General features: G+C 35.9%; 1 protein-coding gene across 12 annotated transcripts in view; it reads right to left on the bottom strand.

The window, feature by feature from the left end:
- Nucleotides 1–16,651, bottom strand: part of DOP1A (DOP1 leucine zipper like protein A) — a 108,720-nt gene that overhangs the window by 30,299 nt on the left and 61,770 nt on the right. For 9 of the 12 annotated variants that reach the window (XM_050788087.1, XM_050788091.1, XM_050788088.1 and 6 more), the window contains exons 12-22: nt 16,284–16,398; nt 15,908–15,937; nt 15,372–15,605; nt 11,605–12,226; nt 10,711–10,985; nt 8,758–8,910; nt 6,797–6,897; nt 5,178–5,437; nt 1,910–3,899; nt 971–1,082; nt 680–862 (exon numbers count right to left, since the gene is read on the bottom strand). In XM_050788087.1, the coding sequence (XP_050644044.1) occupies nt 680–862; nt 971–1,082; nt 1,910–3,899; nt 5,178–5,437; nt 6,797–6,897; nt 8,758–8,910; nt 10,711–10,985; nt 11,605–12,226; nt 15,372–15,605; nt 15,908–15,937; nt 16,284–16,398 (4,075 nt within the window). The remainder of the gene's footprint in view (nt 1–679; nt 863–970; nt 1,083–1,909; nt 3,900–5,177; nt 5,438–6,796; nt 6,898–8,757; nt 8,911–10,710; nt 10,986–11,604; nt 12,227–15,371; nt 15,606–15,907; nt 15,938–16,283; nt 16,399–16,651) is intronic. The other 3 variants (XM_050788090.1, XM_050788096.1, XM_050788097.1) reach the window with 1 other exon arrangement.

The raw sequence follows: 16,651 nt of genomic DNA, 5'->3' as shown, positions 1-16,651 counted from the left end.
ATACTATAATGAACACTTTGTATATACATCTTTGTATAATTTCAATTACCTTAGAATTCACTCCTAAAGTAGATTACTAGGTCAAAGACTATGAAATCTTTAAAGCTGTCTGTACATATTGCTAAATTGTTTTCTAGGAGGGCTTTGCATATTAAAATCTCAATTTAAAATGCCCTAAAAAAAAGGAACAAAGTTCTAACATGTATGAATGAACCTTAAAAATATGTCACGTGAAAGAAGCCAGACACAAAAGACCAAATATTATCATTCCCTTTATATGAACTTTTTCAGAAAAAGCAAATCAATATATGGAGAGAATAGATTAGTGGTTGATTGGGATTAGGGATGGGGACAGGGAGTGAGTGCAAATGGCCACGAAGAATCTTTGTGGTAAAGCACATATTCAAAAATTGGACTGGTAAAGGATATATTCAAAAATTTACAAAGTTGTGAACTTTGTAAATTTACTAAAAAAATTACTGAATTGTATACTTAAAAATGGGCAAATTCTGTGACATGTCAACCATAGCCCAGGAAAACTGTTAAAAATTATTTGATAATTAATCTATGCAGGGTCCTGTAAATACTACACAAATTATTCACATATTCTGAATATAATCTTTGGGAAGGTCCTCAAACAGACTTCTGAGCTCTACATATTAAATATGAATTGTCTAACCTTTGTAGCTCCAAGATTAATAGTGGTAACAGATGCGGATGCAGCAATAATCATCTTTTCTGAAGAATCGGCTTGATGCAGTATGCTCCAAAGCAGTGTCACAGAGGACATGATCATATGAAGGATTGAGAGGATTCCACTGCGTGCTTCAAACAAGTGTTTCTGGTCTACACTGACCAAAAGCTATTAACAGTTGGGGGAAAAAACCTCATTACTTACTGAGATTTACAAATGGAAATATATTAGACCTCATAGTCTTTCAAAAGAAGTCAAATATTTATGCAGTCTTACTTGGTGATACTGTGTAGTTGGATCCAACAAACAGTAATGAATAATGGCTGTAATCCCTTCCAAAAGAGTAAGAATCATATCTGGTGGAATAACTGATGCTATCCACAGAGGCCTGAAATAAAATGCATTCATTTAAACACAAGTTTTATGATAGTATAGTTCATATTTTATCACTAGGAAATACTCACAATGTGTCAGGTACATAGAAAATGTGCAATAAATACTAGATTAATAAATGGCTAAAAGAATAAATCAGGGTCTTTTATTTCCTAATCTACAAAATAAGTGAGTAGGACTAAATATACTAGAGTTCCTCTTGGCTAAAGAATTCTATACAAAATAAACACATGATGGCCAGTGAATCTCTAGCCACTGAGGAATGGCAGGCATATTAATATTAAACAACAAAGGCAGTTTTCTTATTATTTTACATGTGGAAACTAAGGTTATTCTGAAAAATGAGATAGTCTACTGGAACTAATTTTTCAGACTTCATTTTGAGCATGGGGACTCAGATTGAATTTGCCACTAAACCATGAAAATCCAAAACAAAAAACAAAATTGGATGGAAAAGATTTGTAAATTTAAATTATTTTCAGTCTAAAACTGATTTGCACTTAGATAAAGCAGACAAAACCCAGGAAACCCTTTCCTAAGCTTCCTATTAGTTTTGCCAGCTCAGGCAAGAAGAACAGTGAAATTAATTTCAGTCCTTGGAAGAAAATAAGCCTGTTTAAATATTCCTTCCCTTTTCCATTCTAGATTCTTTTATTGATACTCTTCCTCGAGCCACATTTTTTTTGTGGAAAATAATATACTATTTGTAACCTACCAAAAACCACTAATTTATTTACTCAAGTTGTGACCAACTTTCCAGACATTAAGCAGTCATTTATTTAAAAAATTTCAGTACCAATAAAGTTAAAAGTCACCTCTTACCTACTGTCAGATAATCCTGTTTCATATTTGTACTGCTGAATTAGATTATCTAGATTTCTGCACAGTTGTAGTGTCACAGAAACAACTACTCTCTGTAGAACTTTTCCCATGTAAGGCAGAGTAGATGTGATTAAACCGATCCATTGTGGGTGCATCTTACATGCACAGTGCTGATGCAAAGCTCGTATCACTGCACAGAGGAACATGCCTTGACACGTGATTGGCTGAGCATGCAAATACTGAAGAGAAGTCATGGGTTGATGGGGACTGATGTGTTCCAAGTCAGATATACCAAAATCAAAACCTGTTTCATTCTCTTCAGGAATAGTCATTACTCTGTGTTCTAGAACAATCAGCCTCTGAAGCACCTTAAGAAGTTGTGACTGCAACGTGCTGCCATTGTCAAATTCATCCTCTGAAAAATTAATAAGGCTGTCCTCTGAGAAACCTTCTTCCACAGCAACCATGTTCTTACCTGCCATTTTTTCACTATGCCATTTCTGAGCACTAAAGATAGATGACAGCAAACAATGAAGAATCACTTTCTGAACTTTGCACTTAGATAACATATCAGAAATAAAACTAGGGAAACCCTTCGCTGAGCTTTCTATTACTTTTGCCAGCTCAGTGAAAAGTAGTGTCAGAATTTCTATGCTCATCATCTGCATGTTTCGATTGCCTATTAAATCTTGTGCAGTAACCTTGACATGGGTTGGGTAATGGCTACGCATGTAATATAGGCAGAGAGAAATAAGAATTTCTATGTACATAGAACTCCGGAAGTTATGATTTGAGTCCACTGGAATGTGACTATAAAAATCTTTGCCCATAACAGAAATCCGGTGTCTGGCCAATAGATTCTGAAGGAGAGACAACTGAGGAGTATATGCATTATTTACACTAGTAGTTGAAATGGCATTTACAAAAGCTATAGGGTTAGTTTTCAAGATGGCTTTGATGGCAGAGAAAGCATACAAAGTCCTGGATGAATCATACAACTGGAGATACAGGAGCACATGTTGATAGAGAGGATGAATGTTGAAACTGGGAGATTTCCGAGATCCTGGAGAACCCATGTCACTTTCAATTTCAGAAATGTCTCCCTCTCCACAGCTATACCAGTTCTCTAAATCCAGACCATCACTAAAGAATACACTGGTTTGTTTGAGTTTTTCATTGGAAGATTTTTTCTTGTCATCATCCTTTTTTCTGGCAAGTTTTACTTTAGGTTTTGCTCCTGGTTGTTTACCTGACTCCTTAACTATTGTTTCCTTCTCCGAAACTTTTTCTGATAATTTTTCTTTGAAGCTGAATTGAATACTACTGTGACTCCTTTGTCTAGATTTGGTTTCTATGGAAGCAAAAGAAGAGTCATGAAGAGTGTGTGTGGTTCCTGAAATACAAGGTGAGGAGCTATTCCTGGATATTCCATTTGCCACACACTCATGGCCTCTCTCTGCAGACACAGACAGAAACTGAGAACTTTCATTACTCAGCAAAACATTCTGACTCTGTTGAATAGAGTCATCTTCAATTTTAATTGTCTCTTCATCTGGATCTATATCACTGCACTTTGGGGGCATAGCTTCAATTTCTAATTGAGATGTAACTGATGCAGATTCCACTTCGAGGCCACTTACAACTTTACATATCAGGTCAAACACTACCTGCTGAACATCATCATCTGGGGAGCTTTCCTTTAGCATTTGAGAATCCTCTTGGGCATTCACGGTTTCAGGATCAACTTCATAACTGAAGTTGTCCCCTGCAGAGGACTGTGAACATCCCGAGTCAGAACTCTGAAGTATTTCTATCTGTTGGTCTGGAAGATCAAAATCAGACACAACCATTGGAATTGTCTCACTGCTGGTACTTAGGAGGGAAAGTCTGTCACTTAATGGATTCACAGTGAGACTAAAGTTCTCTATTTCATCCATGGTAAGTGGCTTTTCACCATTTCCTTTCGATGTGATGAGTTGTACTTGGCTCACTGATATATGAGAAAAACAGTAAAAGAAGAAAAATGCAAAATGCATTAAAATAATTGAAATGTAGACTGATCAAAATTTTTAATCATTAGTGTCATCATCTACTTATATTTTCCTACTAAAATTACATTTTATTTTATTGCAGGTGAAAATTTTGTTTTATTTTTCCTCCCTAATACCTCACTTTAGTTATGCTGTTTCTAAACTCTCTAAAGAGTTTAAAATTAGCAGCAAACCACAAATATATAATTAATTTCTGTATTTCTTAGGTGGCATACATTAATGATGTTCTTTTAGAAAAGGTGGAAGGCTTAGTGACAATACAAAATAGTACATACCAAATGCTAGCAAATTTAGGGAAAGAATCATGATACCATTGATGAGATCTGGCACTGATCTCAGAGAGGAGGTGAGAATTCAGCAGAGTTAGATAAAGCATTAACAGAAAGACACTCTGGCAATAAGCAGGGTCATACAAATTCTTACAAGATTCAGAAGAAGCAGTGGAAAAGAAGCCAGAGAGAGGAACCAAGACTCTGTAGAAACGCACTAGAGATGAAGCAGGAATATGACAGTTTGGTTTCAGCTTCATCACTTACTAGCCATGAGACTTTGAGAAAGCCATAGTCTTCCAGGCATCAGCAACCTGCTCAGTAAAATGATCTTTTCATTACAGACCCACAGGGTTTGTCAAGAGACAAATGACATATGCGAGAGTCTTTTGTCCCTTAAATAAAATAAGGGGACATTATCACTGTATAGAAGGCATCACTCAACAGTTTATAAAGTATGGACTTTGTAGTAATATAGTAACAGTGAATATTTAGGCATGTCACAAACATGTCTACATCTGATGGTCATAATAAAACCTTGAAAGTTGGGCATTATTCTTCTCCTAAAAGATGAGGAAAATGACTCATGAAATACAAAATGTGTATTACAGGTTTACTATAAATTCCCAATGAAGTATCTACAGAGCCTGTAGGACCAGAATTGCTAACTAAGCTCTAAAGATATTTCCATCAAAACTGAAGAATGTCTCTAACCAGAGCTGTGCCTGATTCCTGCCCTGAAAAAGTCAACTGAGAGACCCACATCCTCTACGATGGTCATTGACACAGTACATTCTGACACGGTCCACACAGCATTGCTAGTGCATGAGGAGGGGAGAAAATAAGCCCATGGAGAAAATCTCACATGCAGTTCTTCCACCAATTACTGTTATATTCACTTATTTTGATAATTCTAAATAAAGCTATCTACTTCTATGTGATATTCACCATTGCTGCAGGCAAAATTTTGCATGAAATGCTTGTCATTGTCCTCTGCTGGATAACAGGGAGCCTTATTCCAGTAACGTTCTGCTTGTACACGCTGTACTGAAACCCTCTGAGTTTTTGGATGAAGCAGGAGCAATAGCAATGGTTCCAAAACTCGTGCAATATCATGTCTTTGTAGGACTTGGTTCAGCCAGGCTTGTCCCACAGAGCTAGTAGAACCATCGAGACTGTTAAGGCTATCTAACATGATGAACAGTGACCTAAAATAAACACAAATAATTAAAATAAAGAACCAAACATCTACCTTGTCACACTCTTTTATAAAATCAATAAATTGGGTTTCTTACTTTGAATTAACTATTTTGAAGTAGTCATACTTCAGGATAAATTTTGATCATAGCATTTTAATAATCTTAATCCCAATAGTCTCAGTAGGCATAAGAAAGGAAAAAAACTTTTGCCCTTCTAAAAATATACTTATGCTTTGAAATTTCACAAGCATACATTACTAAGATTAATACTGAAGAATTGAAAAAAAATATGATTAGTCTTGTTTTAGCAACATTTTCCTGTTCATATTATCAAGCACTGAGCCTTTGGCAAGTCAGTATTACTCCATGTTGATCCATGTTCCTCTGCTCACACTATACCTGTGAGTCAAAGCTATGTGCTTAATTCAAGGCAAAATCTGTGAATGGTATGAAAGTGTGCTTTGGAATCAGAAAAACCCAAGATTCAAATCTTTTGTGTGGTGTTTGGCAAGTAACAACTTTTCCTGACCTCTATTCCCTCACTTGTAAAATTAGGAAAGATAGTTGTCAAATAAGAGATGATTATTTATAAAGTAAAGGTTCAATATATTCAATACACTGTAGGGGTTCAATATATGGTTCAGTATCAGATCACTTAAAAATGGTAATGCTGGTTGAAAAGCACCAGCTGAAATAACGTTCAGTAGAGGACAATTCTGATCCTGAGCTGAGCTTGAACACAGATTCATGGCCACCACTATGAGACCGGCTGGTGAGACTACCTTATGACAATATGTGAATCCACCTAAAAATGGCAGCTCCTTGGAATTTAATGCAGATCTGATATCTGAAGTCACCTATGTAGTCCAGACAAAAACCAAAACCACTCTCAGGCAGCTACAAGTTCTCTGGATTCATGGAAATAATTTGTTAGTGTTTTCGGCTATAGATTTTAACAAATCTAGTTTAGGCAGAAGATTGAAAATAATTGCTTGAGAAACACATAATCTACTATTTATATGCAGTTTCACTAAATGTGAATATAGACTCAAGAAAGCTGTATCCATTGCATTATCATTCTAAGTAATGCACCTAGAATGGTGCCTGACACCTCGTAGGAATGTGATAAATAGTTGTCCAAGGAAGGGAAGGGAAACCAGGTACTCCAAAACCAGAAAGTAAATATCTGGTGGATGAGTAAAAATGCCATGCATTTTAATACAGTTTATGGTTTTCAAAATAATAAATTCTCTTTATAAAATTTATAAATTGCTATCTCCTACACTTGCCAAGCTAGACAGCAGACTCAAGGAAAGAGGCAACATTAAGATATCTTACTGTGAAATCTTAATATAAAATGTAACTGACCTGTCAAAAGAACGTACAAAAGATGAAGATTTATTTATATGGAGATCTCTCGTTAGATGCCAAAGAACTGCAAACTTGGCATGTGCTTCCATCCTTATTTTCTGAGGAGAAACATGGGAGCTTAAATTATGTTCTTCTCTCTTGAAGATACTAAGTGATTTTAGTAAAATCAGAGTACTATTTAGGAGTACTGTATTACATTCAACGTCCACAATATTCAAACACACATTGCAATAAACTTTATTTCTATTCTTTATGGAAGTAGAAACACAGAAAATATGTAAATATATACAGAAATATTGAACTTAAAGGTTATCATCTCATCCTGTCTCGTAAATAATTATTCCTGAGTTTAGACTTTAAGTAATGAGCTTACTAGATTATTGTATAACAGAAGAAAAAAGTTACTAATGTACATGTATCTGGAGTCCAGAAGGCACTTCCTCCTTCATTTTAATATAAACATTTAGTTGTCAAAATTGATTTCATTGCACTATATATTTTTTGTCCCAGAAATGATACATTAATCCCAAATGAGTTTTTCATCACCTATAAGCTGGTTTGACTCAAAAATTTAAACACTTAAAAATTATTTCTACAATAAAAATATCAAACTACTTTTGAGATTATTTGGAAAAAGATTAATAATGGGTAAAACAATGTAAAAATAAATTATTTAGAACAGCAAGCACACTTGGTATTAGACAATAAATATGTATTAATATAAATCAAGTAGAAATTGTCACATTATCAAAACTTTTGAAGTCTTTCTTTAGCATTTATGGATCCTTTAAGCAAAAGCCCCAAGAAACCAGACTGCAACTTCCTAAATTGCTTGTGATAGTTGGGAGGCATGCTTGTTTTTTCTGTGAGCTTAATACAGGCTTTTCTTACGAAGCCTGCATTTGTATCAACCAACAGAAATGTAAAAATTAAGTAGTAAAATATATTTTAATTTTTTTCATGGATGTATATATTTATTTAGAACTTGGGAGTATTTCTTTAAAAATGAAATGCTACCCAAGTGAAAATAGGCATATAATTTGTCCTAGATTTATATTTAATGTAAAACTTAAATTGTTAGAATAGAGTGCTTCCCTATTATTTCTGAATAATTTTGAAAAAAAATGTGTTATAGCAGAAATAGATTTTTAGTATTTTTCTTGGAATAAACTTTTCATTCCTTTCATTTACTCCTTCATATACCACTTTCTCCTCTGCCAAATGTTTATTTAACACAATTCCTTTTTTGAATATGACCCACTCAAACATACTAGCATTTTGAGTTTTTTAAAAATAGGACAATATACTTCTAAAAGGTCTTCAATCAAATCTTCTATTTATGTTACAGAGCAGCACAGGAAGACCACAAACGTCATTAAATTACCCTGATGAGGTTAGTCAAAATGATTATTCCAGCTTCTTCTCAGGCTAACTGAATTATATATCACACTTCATATATATTAGAATACAAAATTCTTATTTTGGATATGTAGTATAATAATGCAAATAATATAATCTCACATATTAGTATTCTATAGCTTATAAATATAATTTATACATTATTTCATTTCATATATATTAGTTAATAAATCCATAAGTTCCATAACTGAGGCCACTGGTTCCTCTTTAAATGACCCAAGAACTGAGACCACCAATACTAAACATCATTTCCCATAACTGTGTCCTGAACAAATAAATCAATCCAGCATTTGATTTTTGTTTTACTTTTCATATTACTGATGCTTTTGTAAACAACTTTCCTCTAGAAAGAGTTGAATACATTTATTTTAAAGATATTAAGATCACTGTGAACAAAGCTATTTTCTCTTACTCCTATGTTAACTGCAATAATTTCCCTAAAGTTTTCTTAACTTACTTTTTAGTATAATATGTGTGTGTGTGTGGGGGGGGGGGCAGGGGGCGGGGGGCAGTGTGCACAAGATAAGAAGAGGACTTACCTTATCTTTATGGGTTAACTGCTGACTTATAACATCCTCACAGATGCTAGAAGAAGGAACTAAGTTATGTAATTGATAAAATAGTTCCACACTCTTCTGGTGATGCTGAGGTGTCCCATCTCCCAACTGGTCCCACAATGTTAAAGCTACATGCTATAAAAAAGATGTAAAAGTGACAGTCACAATACCATACATGAAAATTTATTTAACAAATATTTCTTATTAGGTATAAATGAATGTCCGCTCTCTGTCAGATCTGTAAGGTTTTTAATATTCTATTCTATGGGGATGAGGTTACTAAGTGCAGTCTTCCATGTACCTACTTTCTGATCACCCAAGCCCTTGGAACCTTTTATGATAGTCCTGTAATGATATTTGTTTTTAGACATCAGGCATGTTGTCTGGACATGGTGGCTCATGCCTGTAATCCCAGCATCTTGGGAGGCCGAAGCAGGAGGATCACCTGAGGTCACGAGTTTGAGACCAGCCTGGGCAACACGGCGAAATCTTGTCTCTACTAAAAATACAAAAAGTTAGCCGGGCATGGTGGCATGCACCTGTAATCCCAGCTACTCGGGAGGCTGAGACAGGAGAATTAATTGAACTCGAAAGGCGCAAGTTGCAGTTAGCAGAGATTGCGCAACAGAGCGAGACTATATCTCGAAAAAAAAATCAGACATGTGAATGTTTTCTGCAGGGCCCAGGTAAGACCCCATTTCATTATTTAGTGGTGTTAGTAAAGTGATGCTAGAATAAACTATCCTTAATAAGATACAAATCCCACATTGAATGCAATTTGATATTCATGGTTGTATATTACAGAGTGAAAAGTAATTCATAGTTGAAATATCCAAACTACTTGAAATCTATAAAATAGATAATAGGTATTTCAGAGCTACATATGTTAACGCAGCACTTGATCTGTAACAGCATTAATAATAATGCAATTAGTAATAATAATAATGCAATAATCTTCAGGATTCACTACCACAATATTATAAAATCCAACTCTAATCTAGCAGGAGGAAATATCTGAAGGGGCACAATGACTTGAAATCACATTTTAAAACTTTTTTTTAACGTACAGTATAAAGAATCTACCTGCTTAAGATGTATACAATCCAAATCTACTTGATGTTCGATATAGAGGATAATATTTATACCATTGGGGTAGAAATCAAAGACTGAGTTTTCTGAATTTTTTTCTGAGTGACTTTATACACCACAGATGATAATGAGACAATATGACGAGTCAGAAAAACTTTTCATGAGAGTTTTGGAGTACTAAGGTTTTACTGCATGAAAAGCAAAAGTGCTGCTCACGCCTGTAATCCCAGCACTTTGGGAGGCTGAGGCGGGCGGATTACTGAGGTCAGGAGTTTGAGACCAGCCTGGCCAACATGGTGAAACCCCGTTTCTACTAAAAACACAAAAATTAGCTGGGCATGGTGGCACACGCCTGTAATCCCAGCTACTAGGGAGGCTGAGGCAGGAGAATTGCTTGAGCCCAGGAGGCAGAAGTTGCAGTGAGCCAAGATCATGCCACTGCACTCCAGCCTGGCCGACAGAGCAAGACTGTCTCAAAAAAAAAAAAAAAAAAAAAAAAAAAAAAGCAAAAGTGTCACAACCACTTAATCTGAAAGTAAGTTCTACTGTTTTCCTCTTTTTAGCTGAAATTATTTCCTACATGGCTTCAGTGCCCTAATACTTCTCTTTATCCTAATATTCCTACTCCTTTATTCTTATTTTTCTCCCCGCTCACAAAATTGGGAATAAGATGGGGAGAGCAGTATGTCTATCAGCTGTGGCATCATTTTCTATATGGCAAGACATATTAAGAGGTGTTTAATGAGGCTTTATTATCATTTTAAAAATAATCCTTAAAGCAAACTAGGTCAAGTATCATACATGGCTGTAATGATCATCGTCATGTATGCATTTCTTAGAATTTACCTTGAAAAATTCAGTCTTCTCAGCTATGTACCTCAGATTGCCCTGAGTGAGGGGAGGTCTAATAACCACAGCTACTCTTCCCTGGTTTGGACTTAAGGGTTGTGCAGGCTCTACACTGTTGATGTTTTCCCCAGTGACCATGGCCACAGACTGTGTCAGTCCCACCAGGTCCATGACTAGTGAAATAGCAACACTCTGAACACTGAAATCACTTGCTTGGCTGCAAGCATTCATCAGAGTCTGGAGCCACTGTGGAGGCTGCACATGCTCACAGTCTGAAACAAAAGATGGTAGCAATCAGAATTCATTATACTAAACATTTCACACACACTCTAAGTTAATTTCAAAAAATAAAGCCACTAAATACTTTTAAGGCCTTGATCTGTTAACAAAACCATGGTTTCTCACCTAGTCTAGAGCTTTAATAAAGTAGCAACAATAATTTATTATACTTTTCTTCAATATATATTTTTCTTATGCCAAGTCATACAATCTATTATCCCGTCCCAAAAAACAGTATATTGATCAATAAACATTATGTAGTATTCACTGCACTGTGTGTGTATATATAAAAATCAAAATAAAAGTAAACATGTTACTGGTCATAATAAAGAAAACCAGCAGATCTACTGCTACACTACTTTTCCCCAGAGATTTCCATTTCAGCTCCAACTTACCTGCAAGCAAACTGTGAACGACATCAAAATCACAAAATCTTCCAATATATCAATCTCCCCATAGTGACAGTATTCCATTTAAAAAAAAACTTGCAAATTAAAACATTAAAAAAAAGTAACTGGCTAAAAAAAATCCGTTTTAATGAATGCCTCTTTTAAAAAGAAAAAACATACTACAGAAAATACTGAAATATAAGCAAAACTGAGATGACCTTACCAGTCTCCAGTTTTTCAGAACGTAACTCTGATGTATGGTTCCCCTCAGCGATGTAAACTGGGAAACTTGAGCACTCTAGGAAGAGCTGACAGGCAGCAAGGAAGGCAGAAAGGTATTCTTTAGAAGTTTTTTGTTTACTTATGCTTCTCTCTTTTACATCTCCTTGTGAATTTCTGTCCCATTTTGAAGTCTCTCCTTGTTCTCGACCAAGATCCCCCTGATGTTCTGTAGTCAAAGCCTGAGAAAGAGAGTTATTCTGAATGATGTAGAGGTTGATAAGTCTGGTAAGAAACTGTTGGACATACTCCAAGCAGCACTGCATTGCAGTCTTTTGGGCTGTCTTCCCACTTCGGGTTGCTGTCCCCTGAGTGACTACGGAAGGGGTCTGGATGATGGTTTCTTCAGATCCCACAGTGGATGCTGTTTCTGTTTCAGAGGATGTGCTACCAATTGGGATGGTAGCTGCCCCCTGGCCCTCACTCAGTTCTCTGTCAATATCATCAGTTCGGTCTGCTTGATATTGTATAAACTCAGTGAATCCACTCTCTGATGATCGACTACTTGGTGGATTTTCTCCGTCTTCAAACACTTCAGTAGGATTTTCATGAGAAACTGATGATATCTGTTAGAGATTTTTAAGAAAGCAAAAGGCTGAGTAGCAAAGTGTACATATTAGGAATTAGAAATGACCACTTTTGAGAGATGTTTTAGACTATTCACAATTTAATCTACCCATTCTGTTGACTCTAACAGCAACCCCTACACCGATTTATTCATTCTCCAAGTATTTATTATGCACTATACACACAGCATACATAAGGTTAGATTCTTGAGAACAAAAATACATATATAAAAGTCTCTAGGATCTATATCCTTGTTTTCAAATGGTTATTTCACCTACTTCATGAAATCACTTTCCTAATGTCTAAAAAATGCCAAGAATGAGATATGTAAGGTTAAAAAATGACATTTTAATAACTACAAATAAAATCTAATAGCTCATCTGTTCAGGGCCACATGAATGTGAAATTTTTATTGAAATGTGTAAAGTGCTAATTAAATATTTGTCTTTCAGTGAATAGTTATCGAATTCCTATCATGGTGCCAGACACTGTATTAGGTAGTAGAAATAAAAGGAATATTTTATAATCTAGAGGGGAAGATGAGAGACAATTAAATTACAATAAACAACAAATGAACCGGTCCCTAGAGTAGAACTGGAGGGTATTAGCCTTTTACTCCCTACAATAGGATAGAGTAAGTATAAATATCGAGGATATTTTCTGGCTTAATTTAAGTAAAAGTTATATGTAAGAATTCCTTGGGTGACTGAGTCAGAATATAATAGCATCATGAACTAAATGCTCTGTTGCCCAAAGCTGGGCTTCGCCTAATGTTCCTTGCCTCAGTGAATGACACTTTTCCTTGAGTCAGGAAGACAGAAACCTAGGGATCATTTTTTGTACCTTCTTCACCCCTCCTCCCCTCCCCACTTTCGTATCAGTAGAGGCATTAAGGGTGCAGGCCTTGAGTCAACTAGGGCTCTGCCATTCACTAGTTATGTGATACCTGGCAAGTTATTTAACTTCTCCAAACCACCGTTTCCTAATGTGTATAATTGAGGGACAGTAATTCCTACATTTTACAATTGCTATGAGGATTACATAACGGTATATATAAAGCACATGGCAAAATGCCTAGCACCTAGTAAACACTCATGGTTAGTGATCATTACCTTTATCAATCTATTACTAAGTCTATTTTTCCTCCTAAATATATTGCTAATCCATCCATTTCTATCTTTACTCCTCGTATCTTGTTGGCACAAGTTATCACCACCTCTCACCTGCGCTACTATAGGTCTTCCCACATCTGTTTTTGTTTCTCATCTACATTTCACACTGCAGCCAGAGTAACTTTTCTAATACACAAAAGTAATTATGCCATTTGCCTTTTCCCCTCAGGGCCTTCCTGGTGCTCCTAAACAACAAAAGCCCTAGAACAGCTCAAGGCCCTCTAAGACCTGGCCTCTGCCTATCTTACAGCTGCATCTCTTGTCTGCTTGGTGCTTGTCTCTGCCTAAGAGCCTTTGCAAAATCATAGCTGAGAAAATTATGACAGTGAACGATATCAAACCTAATTGACCTCATATTGCTTCTGTCCTCTCAACTGTCCTTGTTCATTCCTGGGTATAGGCTGAACTAGCCTTGGGAAAGAATTTAGTTTGTAGTTTAAAGCTAAACTGTTCTTATAAAACAAATGAAAGACCACCAGCTACCAGGTTAGAATGAGAGGAGCTGGAATTCTAAATATTACCAGCCATTATTCCAGAGGTCATAAGATTTTCAACTTCCCCAATTACTCTTGTAGGTAACATCACTATGTGAACCTAAGATCAGCCTTTTGATGTCTTTTCAGGTTTTTGCATTTCTAACAACTGAATGGCCTCACCTGGACCTGCCAACCAGTTCTGTGGCCCCCACCCAGGAACTGATTCAACATAAAAAAAGCTTCTACTCCCTATGATTTCATCCCCAAGCCAACTAATCAGCACTCCCAATTCACTGGCCCCCTACCCACCAAATTATCCTTAAAGACTATGATCCTCAAGTTTTCGGGTAGACTGATTTGGGCAATAATAAAACTTCAGTCTCCTACATAGCCGGCTGTGCATAAATTACTGTTTCTCCATTGCAATTCCTCTGTCTTGATAAATTGGCTGTCTAGGCAACAGGCAAGGTGAACTCGTTGGGCTGTTATACTTCTTCCTCTGTCAGGTGCTCTCTTTTTACCTCCCTCACCACACCAGTTCCTCTAGGGCTTCACTCAAACACACCTTCCTCAAGAAAGCATTCTTTGGCCCCAGCGTAGGTCAGGTCACCCCATTTTCCATATTCCTACCACTTGATTATTTTCCTTTGTACATTTATCACAACTGTAATTAAATGTGCACTTACTTGTATAATATTTCTCCCAATTAGAAAGAAAGGACAGAGAAGGGGAGAGACTATGTCTAGCTCACCACTGGATAGCCAGCAACTAGCACAGTGATAGCAGCAGGAGACAGACAAATCCTAGGCAGCCAGCGACGGGTCCCCGGTGAAACCTCACATTCAAGCCAAAGACAGTTTAAAGCCTAGCTACAAGTCCTGCATAAATCCACAGACCAGATTGAGACCCTCTCTACCCATTTGGCACACTTTCCTCTGATTGATCCCCACTCTTCACCTATTTTACATATACCTACCCTTCCCTAATTGGTTATTTATACTGTTGTGCTCACCTTTGAGTGGTGCCTTTGTTTTAGCCTCTTTTGTGTACTCACAAACCAATCAGCACAAAGATGTGCTGTAAGTGTAAAATGCACACTAGATCTTGAAGACAGTACAAAAAAGAATGTAAGCTACCTCACTTATTTATATGACATCAATTTTATATAGATTACACTGAAATGATAATATATTGGCTACAATTGTCTGAATAAACTAGAATTAAAATTAACTTTACCTGCGTTTTACTTCAAAGTGGGTACTAGAAACTTTTGAATTACATATGCCATTCACATGATAACTTTTACTGGAAAAGTACTGATATAGATAATTAAACTGCCCTATAAGCAAAAGCCTACAAAAGCCTACTAACATTGCATTTGGATCTAGGAAAGACTCACTATTATTTAAATGCTTACATATAAGTGATTTTACTAAGTAACTTCTGCTTTGAAGAAATGTAAATGGTCTAATACCAAAAATAATAGTTAAAATTACCTTTTTGTCTTCCCATTCTTTGACTGAATTGTTCTGCCCACTTGGAAACTGCAAAACACCTCCAGTGCTAGCAGATAACAGTGGAGGCTGAACCTTGCTAAGGATCTTTGAGCAAAGTCTGAGAGAATATGTGAGTTCAGACAAGTGCAATGTCTGGAGATGGCTTGTCAAGGCAGAAATCATTCTGAGCAGCAACTGGGGCAAGTGTTCTGTCTGGATTTCAATATAAGTCTCCTGAAAACAAAAGTGAAACGAAAAAAGTTTAAACAATGTGGAACCCAAAAGTTACATTTTTAAATCTATATATAAATAGGCAATAATTTTACTCATCTGTAATGTTTTATATGCATCATGCTGTTAACACTGTGTATTTTATTACTGATGCCTTATAAAATTTCTATTCCCAAATTCTCAATTTAAATACTTCAAAGCATGTATTATCAAATAACCCCAGTTTTATCTGCTATATTACTAAAATTATAATATAACAAAAGTAAATAGAATTATTTAAAAACAAAACAGGCTGAATGTCATACCTGACACAGCACCCTCATACTTCTAGTAGGCTTCAAAATGAGAAAGCAAAGAAGTGAGGAGAGAAAACAGAAGGGAAAAGATTTCCAAGTCTTCATTTAATAGAAATAATATTAATATAAATGCAGCATTAGACCACTATACACTAAACAGTTAAGATTTTATAACATGCAATTATGAAGTTTACCCCATGTATTTTTTATATGTATATGTCAAAGGAGAAAACACTTGAAAGATTTTATGAAAAAAAGCTTACCAAAGAGGAAAAAATCAATTTAATTTTAAAGATGAAATGTATCTGAAGGCTTGCCTACAACATGAAATATTTGAACTATGTTATTAGATGTCCTTGATATTTTCTTACCAAGGTGGTCTTACCAAAGAAACTATGTCCAATAAAAAATCCACCAGTAAGCAGAAATTGGTCAGCTGTAATTCAGATGAGTCATTACTATCTCCAGGTCCAATCTGAAGTCTGGCATGCAGTGTCCTCCTAAAAGGATGAAATTTACTTTATCAAGTATACTGTCAAGTGATGTGAATACCTGTGACAGCATCATCATCCTTCTAATGAAGGCCAAGTCAATACTGGGTCACACACAGTAATGTTTTTGTGATGACAAATTCTATTTCCCCCAGGACACTGTACCTCTTCGTGGAAAATTCCCAAAGCAAGATACCTAGGCTGAACCTCTCCCTACAACTCCTATCCTGCACTTCGAAGTGTTCTGAATGGATCTCACTTT

This window comes from Macaca thibetana, chromosome 4 (assembly GCF_024542745.1).
Source record: "Macaca thibetana thibetana isolate TM-01 chromosome 4, ASM2454274v1, whole genome shotgun sequence".
Taxonomy (NCBI): Eukaryota; Metazoa; Chordata; class Mammalia; order Primates; family Cercopithecidae; genus Macaca; species Macaca thibetana.
The sequence above is the reverse complement of the archived record's forward strand: the minus strand, read 5'-3'. Positions and strand labels throughout refer to the sequence as shown.